Source organism: Nilaparvata lugens, chromosome Y (assembly GCF_014356525.2).
Source record: "Nilaparvata lugens isolate BPH chromosome Y, ASM1435652v1, whole genome shotgun sequence".
NCBI classification, from domain to species: Eukaryota; Metazoa; Arthropoda; class Insecta; order Hemiptera; family Delphacidae; genus Nilaparvata; species Nilaparvata lugens.
The window spans coordinates 4,724,597-4,734,348 of NC_052519.1; the positions used below are offsets into that span (position 1 = coordinate 4,724,597).

A 9,752-nucleotide genomic window follows, 5' to 3' on the forward strand; every position below is an offset into this window, starting at 1 on the left:
ATGTTTTGTTACGAATTATTATTTAGTTGACATCCATATCCTATCTCACCATATGTGATGGGTGAAATTATTGAGAGGAGGTTATTGTATTCAATTTAAATTATGTTCGTGTGTTCTCCAGTCGCCTTGTCCCTAATAATTGAGGCATGTTAGTTAATTAAGAGGAAGATCGAACAGTTCTTCTGTGGTCTGCGTATCCTGGAAGGAATTGAGTCTGTCCCACTTAATCTCATGTGGGCCTCATCCAGGGTCATATAGGCAGAACTGGACCGACTTCCTACCTAGGATTAAGTTTATGTTTTGACTTTGGGCTCGCTACCACATCCATCGTCCAGTCCGGTTACAAATAGAAGTAAAATAATGTTGTTGAAGCATTTTTTTTGTTAACACGAAACTACAGCTGAGTTATCATAATTGATAATCAAATGGAATGCTTAGATAATGAAAATTTCTATTGCACAAGGAATAACAGAATAAGCAAACTTAATAATATATTGTTCAATCATTAGTTTACATCAAGAAAATCTTCTAAAATTGATACATCCTTGCTACAATGTTTGACTGAAAGGTGTGTTAAATGGTGGATACAAACCTTGTAACAGTCTATACAAACAACAAAGCCGCACTTCTTGCAGGCCCAGTGATAATTGAAAAGTGTGGTCTGACAAACATCACACATCTCCCGCACTCCTTGCACTACTTTTTTCCATGCTATTAAATTGTCTGAAACACAAAAGTTAGTTCAATATAAGAATTATAACAAAACAGAGCAAGACAAAAACTATCACTTACTACGAACGAGATAAGTGAAATAAACTCATCATGTTATAATTAAATTTCCAAATCTTGAAACATATTCATGTTTTTATTTAAATAATATACAGAGTGTGCCACGAAAGGTGTAACAGCCAAAAACAAAACAGCCGAATTTGCAAAAAAATCAAGTAAAATTTTCTTTTATCGACCTTAGTTTTCGAGATCTATCGATTTTTCGATATTTTAAAAATAGGCCTACTTACCAGTCGTCAATAACTAGAAAACTTTCAGTCAAAATCTAATTCTAAGGATATTGTTGGAAAGAGGAAGAAATTTCCAATAAGATTTATATAATCTGTTCCTTGGTTTGACGTTATTGAACGTTTTATGAGCGTTCAAAGTTGAAAAAAGTACATTCGTCAAGTTAAATTCTAAACAGTTTTCTCTCAATTTTTTCAGGGTAACAAAGCAATACATAATATGAATCGCTTCGCCTTATCCGTCTAGCCTGGGGGCTCCGCCCCCTGGACCCCCGGCTGAACCATCTAACCTGAGGCCGCAGTGCAGGATGGCTTCACACAGCTTGGCGGTGAACTGGAAGTGTTTCGGTTGCATTGAAGGATGACTGTTAACGGCTTCCGGAAGGTCAGCAGCTGTGTTTTTCCGTTATTATTCATGATAGAGGAATTTTGATTGCAGATTCGTTTTTAGCCATTCCAAGTTTAGCCAGAAGCTCAGGATGGATGTCAACTAATTTTTTCAATTATTAAAAATCATCATGAAAAAGTCATTAATATGTGCGTTTTCGGAAACATTCAACTGGTGACGTTTTTGAAAGCTTTTCAATTCGAATAATATCAATAATAATTTCATAATAATTGGTAAACCAATTGGTAAACGACTCATAGTCGTCCATTATTCATACAGTTGATTTCAATGGAGAATTGATTATTATTTCTTGATTCAACAAACGTCCTTTCATATATAACGTATGTGTATGATAATTCAACTACGTAATAGTCTCCATGCAATCATGTTCTTTAAATGTTGTACTTAGTAAAGTTGAACCAAAATAAAGTTTAGAATCCTCACACTGCAGATGACATCATAGGAGTTGAAACATGTTTGTAACTTTTCAATAAATTCTTGTTATTTACTTTCTAATAAATTCTTGATATTTTTAGACAATGGTCTAAAGTTCCGTTATTCAAGACATGACTTGAGGGCAGATATTTCAAACTACCGACAATCTCGAGAACTAAGGTATGTAAAAGAGAAGTTTACTAGACAGTTTCTGCTGCAAATTTTATGTCGGCTGTTACACCTTTCGTGAGATATTCTGTTATATTTTGAATATGAAAAATACGGCTATAAGGCAAATCATCGATTTCCTCAAATAAATCAGAAATACCTGTAGTACAGTAAATCAACAATGAAAATAATCATAGTATCCATTTTCACAGAATAAGGAAGTTTCTCACGATTTATTAGTAATCACACAAGGCTATATTCAAAAAATAGCTAACCTGCTCTAAGTAGTGATATTTTTCCACGATCATATGCATAAGTAACTAAAGTTGCTCTTCTTGATACTTGATAACATCTCCAATAAAAATATCATGAAAGTTATAATGTTTATCAGATTATTCTTCCCAATCCTCTAATTTTATTGTAAAATGCGTATACTTGCATTTATTATATCGTAGCTCTAGCTAGGTAGTGATTTTAGTTTAAATCAAGTTCAAAGATCTTTTGATATAGTGTAATCATTATTAATTACATTATTAATTTGTATTATAAACGTTAATACAACTTTTACTCAAGTGCAACAATGTCATTTCATTTTATATAAAGTTATACTGTGATTATTTTTATGGCTATATGAATTTTGAATTTTAGGGAATAAAAAAATTCTATCTCAATCTGAAAATGATCGGTGTGCTGACCTTTAGACATGTGGACGGTTAAGGCTTCGTTCTCCTGCTGAACGATCTGGCAGAAAGGATCGCTGAGTAGCGACAGCAGGTAGTGAGACTGGCCGAGGTCTGAGGCAGGTGGCAGACCTAAGGGATTAGCCGCGGGCAGCCACAGGTTGAAGTCATTGGGCGAGGCATCGAGGTGAGGATCCAAGAATCCGGCCGTGAGCAGGTGACCAATATTGGTGTATCGCAGGCGGCGGAACGCGTAGAACCGACAGAAGATGTCCTGCATGTTGTGCGGCGTCGATCTGCATTCGCGGCACTTGGCCAGCTTTGGCGCCACCTCGAAGCAGGGTCTATCCTGCAGGAAGCTTTTTTCCCTCTTCCTCAGCTGCGCCACCGTCAGCTGCTTCTGCAATGATGTCGGCGGCGTGGCCAATTCATTGCACACCTTCTTGCTTTGTGGCTCCTCATCTACAATCAAAGGACAAATACACATAATCATAAAATGATTGGAAATGGAAAAACAAGCTTACAGCTCTTTCTATTCCATTCCAGAATTTTGATTTGAAATTCTATGCACTCTCTACATATTATAACATTCTAACCACTAATCAAACAATAGCATCTATTAAGAGGACTATTTCATAAAGAACTGATCATCAACTCAAACCCGAAACTCTTATTCTTACTTTCTCCCAAAACGAAAAAAGGTTATTGTGTAATATATTGAAAGATAGAATGAATCTAACAATACATACCATACATGAGGCACAAGGATTAACAACAAAAAGAGTTGTACTGTTAAGGATGAATACAAAGCCACTGCAGATTTATAAAAGTATACCACATGTAATAGTTGCGTTAAGTAAGAATAAGAACATTTACAGTTTCAGATTTATAACTACGAGTGAAATAGATTTAATGACAACTTCGACAAACAGCATAATATTGAAATGAGTAACTCATGTTTGTTAAAGTGGCATAGGGCTCAAGTTTGTTTAGATATCCCAAAATGTTTTCCATAACTGATTAACTAGAATGACTTCACTTATATGGGCTACTTTTGTTCAAATTAATAAAAACAATATAAAATTTTGTTGTACCCTTTATTAGAAAGTTAAAATAAAAAATAATTAATTTGATAAAATGTTCTCTTTTAGCTAATTGTATGATAGTATAAGAGATCACAGATGTTTATGTTTAGGTGATTTTCATATCAACACACTCCCCAGTAGATATAAACTAAGAGTTCAGACCGGTTTTTTTGCTCCAAAACCCCCTCCCCCCTCGTCCATCACGCCTCCCCTTCCCCCCGCCCGAAGGGTGGGGGGTGTTCTAAAAATAGATTTCCCCTTCCCCCTGCCCAGTGGTGATGAGGGGGATGAAAAGAGAGAGATATATATTTCTCTCTCTCTCTAACCCCTCCCCCTTGCCCAGTGGAGATGAGGGGGATGAAAAGAGAGAGATATATCTTCCTCTCTCTCTCTCTCTCTCTCTCTCTAACCCCTTCCCCTTGCCCAGTGTTGATGAGGGGGATGAAGAAAGTGAGGGAAAAAATAATTTCCCTTTGAGGGGGAAAAATTCCCTTGCTGACAGATTGAAGTGAATCTTTCTCTCTATTGCTATACTGACAGATTGAAGTGAATCCTTCTTTCTAGATCTATACAGATTGAAGTGAATTGAGATTTTCCCTATCACTCTACATCTAATGCTATACTGTCATATTAACGTGAATCCTTCACTCAGCATCTAATGCTATACTGACAGATTAAAGTGAATTGAGAAATTCCCTATCACTCTACATCTATACTGTCATATCAAAGTGAATCCTTCTCTCACATCTATACTGTCATATTAAAGTGAATCCAGAGAGAGGTCAATGATCTAAGTTCTTTTACATTTTTTATCTGCAATATCATACAAGCATTTCCAAAGTTCATCGGAATTTTTAACAACAGATAATGCTGAATCATTTGTACAATCATAATGTAGATGCCCGCTGTCTAGTATATCGAGCAATTCGAACATTTCAGATAAAATTCGAAAGTGTACATTTTCTGTTTTTGTTAATGGTAAATCAACATCTTGACATCCTGTTGAAAATTTAATATTCTTCGAGATTGAATCAAATTCGTTAAATGAAATTCCCATCAAGAGATAAGTTAATTTTTTGAATTTTGAAAAACCATAACACCTCATGTTAACGGCTTCCCAGATGTTTGACATGTGTGTCTGTTCTATAAATTAACAATATGCATGTGTTGTACCTACAACTTGAAGACAGTCGTGTCTCGGCTGTATAAAAAAGATCACACAACACACATTGCTGTTGACAGGTCTAGCTCTGACGAGTACTAAACTAAAAAGTGAGTGGGAATATTGGAATGAAAAATCATTTGAACACAGAAAAAGTTTATTTACACATTTCACCACAACTATTCATAATTTCATCTTCAATTTTAATTAACTTATCTATACACAAATTATGAGGACGATAATAACATAGATAGTCTCTTATGTCATTTAAATTAACCGTGCTTAGAAAAATGTCTTTTAATTGTTTCGCCAAACTATAATTTTCACGAGTTGATTTCCTAATTGCACTTTCACACTCATCATACCAATCAATACAGTTTTTTAACCTCACTTCCAACTCGTTGTAAGCAGCCAACCACTTTCTCGGATCCATGATAAGCGAATGAACAAAACTAAGTGTAGGATGGCACTATTATAGAGTAATTAAGTGGTCTTTCTTCATTAATTGCAGACAGACAACATGTACGTGCTTTATCCAGTCTCAGTGCATGCATGCAATAAACACACTGAATCTCTTTTCCGTTGTAGAAGAATCCATAACAAGCAAAGTTTCTTTTCTGCGAATTCGTGTACATCACCGCCATTTTCATACTTTGCATTCGATTGTTTTCACACATGAAATTATTTGTTTGATACATATTTTTAAACAACAAAGAATTATAATGTTGAGCACTGAACAAAGCACACCGACCATCTGGTCTATTTTTATGAATGTTACACACACCATAACACCATGAACTAGTGAAAAAGCTGAAATCGGGTTTTGCAAAATCCTCTGGTATACATTGAATGTTAGTATGTAATCTTCTTAAAAACTTTGCTTTCTCAGTTCCTTTTGTGAAAATTTTCTCATAACCTACAAGGTAATCACGTATTAATGAGTCAGTGTATTCTAAATCTCCATCCTCCCATTTTATTTTATGATAGTGACGTTCTAACCATGTTACATCATTATACAATTTTGCACTCAATTGTCTTTGCAAATGGCGATTTGAAATGGGATACAATATAATTATTAAACTGATCAATTATGGCAAGTTCTTTCACAATAATTTGATTACAATCTTGTTTAAACCAGTGAAGATCAACTGTAGCAATTTTCATACTCGCTTGCTTGTCCACTTCTTTCTCTTCAGCGGGCTTGTCGAATCCTCCATCTTTCTCCTCCTCTTCCCGATTCTGCTCCTCCTCCTCCACCTGCAGCGGCTTCTGGATCGGTGTACTGCACCTTGGTTCATAATAGAAACTATTGGAATCAAGATCACACTGGATACCAATAGACCGAGTTTGCACTTTGTCCAAAATATCAGAACACAAAGAATAGGACATTTTAGATGTTACCTGTTCAAAGGTGAAACTGATAATGAGCCAAATTTGTCAGAGTGCACACCTTATATAATATTGCAGCCGGCGCGCTCTATCAATAAAATTGCTGAACTTCTTTCACCATGCTTGTCAGAGGTGTGTACTCCATCACACGATTGCTAATTAAAACACAATAGGCAGAAGTATTTGCAGGTACTGCACTATTAAATTCCATTTCAATACAAACATCTGTCGATGATTTCAAATGACTTGCTTGGTGTGAACAGTCCACAACAATCAGCGGTGTTGATTCACAAAACGTTTTAAAGTCAATTTCTGTTCCGAGTTTGCTATTGATTGAATGATTATAATATGAGGGTGCAAAATCCAAAAACATCCGGTATAATACCTCCTTTTTACCTAGCAGATTTTCATATGGATAATACTTGCTGATCAAATATACTTTAACATTGTAAATACTGCAGCTATCAAAATTAGATATTGATTTTTTAATTTTATTCTTATGATCAGTTTGAAATGCAATTATAATGTATTTTGGACTATCAAAACTCGATGTGGTGCGAACTGCCCAAGAATGGTTAAGTGAATTTTGCAAATTTGGTAATTCACAAATTTCCCAATGTCAGAAACCTAATTTCAGTGGAGTGTCAGCATCGAGCAGTCTCAAAAATTTCAGTCTTACATGATCTTCTAAAGTTATGTAAGACATTCTCCATTGCAGTTTTGTAATTTTCACACTAACGTTTGTTCCACTTGCGGACTCAACACAATTTAGGTCTGTTGGTGACCTCAATAAGACAAGTTCCTGTTTTTAATTTAAAATTATTCTTTGAAAATCTTCAAAAAACGGGAGGATTAATTTCAGCGGTACACAGAAAGTGAATTTATTATCCGCTAGCTCATATCCTGCTCTGTCAAAACCAGCCAGGTGATATGTGTTTTTATCGAGCGTATTCTTCACTAGTATAGCTTTAATTGTAGATGTTAATCCAATCAATCTTGATTTAGAAATTTGCTGCCCTCTAATTCATATCGTATTTCGTCAAAAAGGTTGCTGATTATGTTACTGCTTAATTTATAGTCTGCCGCAACTGGTGCATCGGCTGGGTCTTTTCCCGGCTTTGTACAGTTAACTGATCCCTCAATAAATATAAATGATTTGCAAGGTAAAGAATAGACATCTAAAGAATTTATGCCAATACGTGCCTCGTCACAGATTTTTATTTCCTGTCCCGAATAAACTGTATGAGTGTGAAATTGGAATTTGGTTATATAATTATAAAACTGAAGGTCTGTCTCCACGTCCGGAATTTCACTAATTGCCGCCGCTCCTCCTCCTAACATTCCACCAATCAACTATAAAACCTAACTTTTCTAATATTCTCGCACTTTTAGCCGACAAAGCATGTTTGTTTTTAGGTGTTGATGCTCTCACGTCCGTCTCTCTAATGACATTGCGTGTACACGTCTTATTTGAACGTGGATTGAAAACAAGATAACCCATTACGTTTACTTTTGTTTTTAACGTATGTGCAACCCAATTGTAATTGTATCTCCATGGAAATCAATAAACGATCCGTTCTGGTCTGTTACCTTTACATTAATAGTTTGAATTCGATGCTTATTCAAAGGTACATGAATAATCGGTGATGGTACTTCGTTTATTAAATAGCTGCTAGGAACCTTTGGTAAAAATTCGTAGATTATATGTTTTTGTTTTCTGTCGGAGTAACTACCACATCCTAAATTACACTCGAGTACAATACAACCAATGCTTGTTATGTTAAGCAAATGCTGAGAATAATGCCATTTATTTGGTTCCAAAACAACATTATCAAAACCAAGTATCTTACCAATCGAATCAGTATGTGTTAAATCAATGGCTTTATCAGAATGAATTTCAATCTTCATAGTATTTATGTTTGGCCGTATAATAAGTTTATTCTTCTTCTTCTCATTAATATTCAATTTATTCTTTAAAGATTTTATAATATCCTCAACTTCATATGCACCCGTATCCAGCTCAATTAATCTATCACCATATTTGAAGCTGGAATTTGTTCCTTTGTTAATGTTTGCAATGCTATTGTAACTACAAAAATTAATCAATCCAATTTCCCATTCACGATTTTTATCCAATTCTATAATTTCTTGTAAATGTTTGTAGAGGTTACTTGTGTTAGATCTTAATGTAATAACAACCATCTTGTAATGTGTGTTCAGCACAAACACTTAATTACAACTGATTTGCAAGAGACAATAATGTAAGATGACCACAAAAATCGCTATTTAATGGTTGCATGTGCTCTACATTATAAAATATATTCTCCAATTTCTTTTTTCCAATATTTGTCCAATTTGTATGGCCGTTGTAAATTTCCAATTGGATCAAAATACCAAACATTGGAACCGACTTTTTTATATGCAACCTCGCTTTCCCTCGCTAAATTCACAATGGCATTCTCGTTTTTTAGAATTTTTTTGGGTAATGCATCTAGCATATAAATATATACCTCTTAGCCGAATCTGTAATAATTTCGACCAATCAATAATTACTCAATTCTCCTTTAATATTCATGTCTTCTTCTTCTTCCTACTCTTCTTTGTTGTTCTACGTTTCTTAACTTGTTTTTGAGGGAATAAACTCACTCCATATGATGATGGGGGTGGTGGAGGGGGTGGAATTAAAACTCTCCCCCCACTAGTTATTTGAGGAAAAGGCTTCAAAAAATACCCTTTTCCTGCAATATGCTCTTTCAACTGAGCTATAGCTTTGCGTCTAATATCATTACTATAACTTCTCCTCTCATTCTTCTTCTTCTTCTTTCTCAAAGACACACCAAACACCGCTTTAGCTTTCATGACGTTTGTAACAAGATAGCTAAGTGCTTTCTCAGCAGGAGGTGTTTGTGGATTTTTGAAAATGTCCAACGCAGCGTTTGCTAGAGCTCTGTCAGCTACCGCTCGAGTTTTATTATCACTATTTTGCGTATACGCTATATCATGTACCTTACAGGCTCTATCTAATGAATTTATACCTTGATCACCTCTCTTTAACCTTTCATAAACCTTTGTGAAAGGGCCACACCACTGGTATCCCGGAATATGAATTTCATCCTGCAGATTATCAATTACCTTATTTAAAATAGTTGATGTGACATTACCTGCCAAACCTGACACACCCTTGAAAAGTTTTGCGGCTGAACTCAAGATTCCTTTACCTTGTTTCCTCGAACTCTGCTTTCTCGTACATACCATTTTCTTACCTTTCAACTCAATGGTTGAACATTAACTGGGGTTAATTAATTAATTAATCATTACACCAACTTAATCAAAAGAAAATCGAATTGGTTTAATTTTCAATTGAGTTGGAAACGAATTCACACGCTATTGCTATGATACATTGCTTGAATGATAAGAATATTATTTCAA

At 35.1% G+C, this 9,752-nt stretch overlaps 1 protein-coding gene across 2 annotated transcripts in view; it reads right to left on the bottom strand.

Annotated features, from left to right (window-relative positions):
* The window catches only part of LOC111055104 (lysine-specific demethylase 3B), a 92,059-nt gene that overhangs the window by 57,931 nt on the left and 24,376 nt on the right, over nucleotides 1-9,752 (bottom strand). For both annotated transcript variants that reach the window (XM_039443596.1, XM_039443595.1), the window contains exons 3-4: nucleotides 2,703-3,149; nucleotides 593-723 (exon numbers count right to left, since the gene is read on the bottom strand). In XM_039443596.1, the coding sequence (XP_039299530.1) occupies nucleotides 593-723; nucleotides 2,703-3,149 (578 nt within the window). The remainder of the gene's footprint in view (nucleotides 1-592; nucleotides 724-2,702; nucleotides 3,150-9,752) is intronic.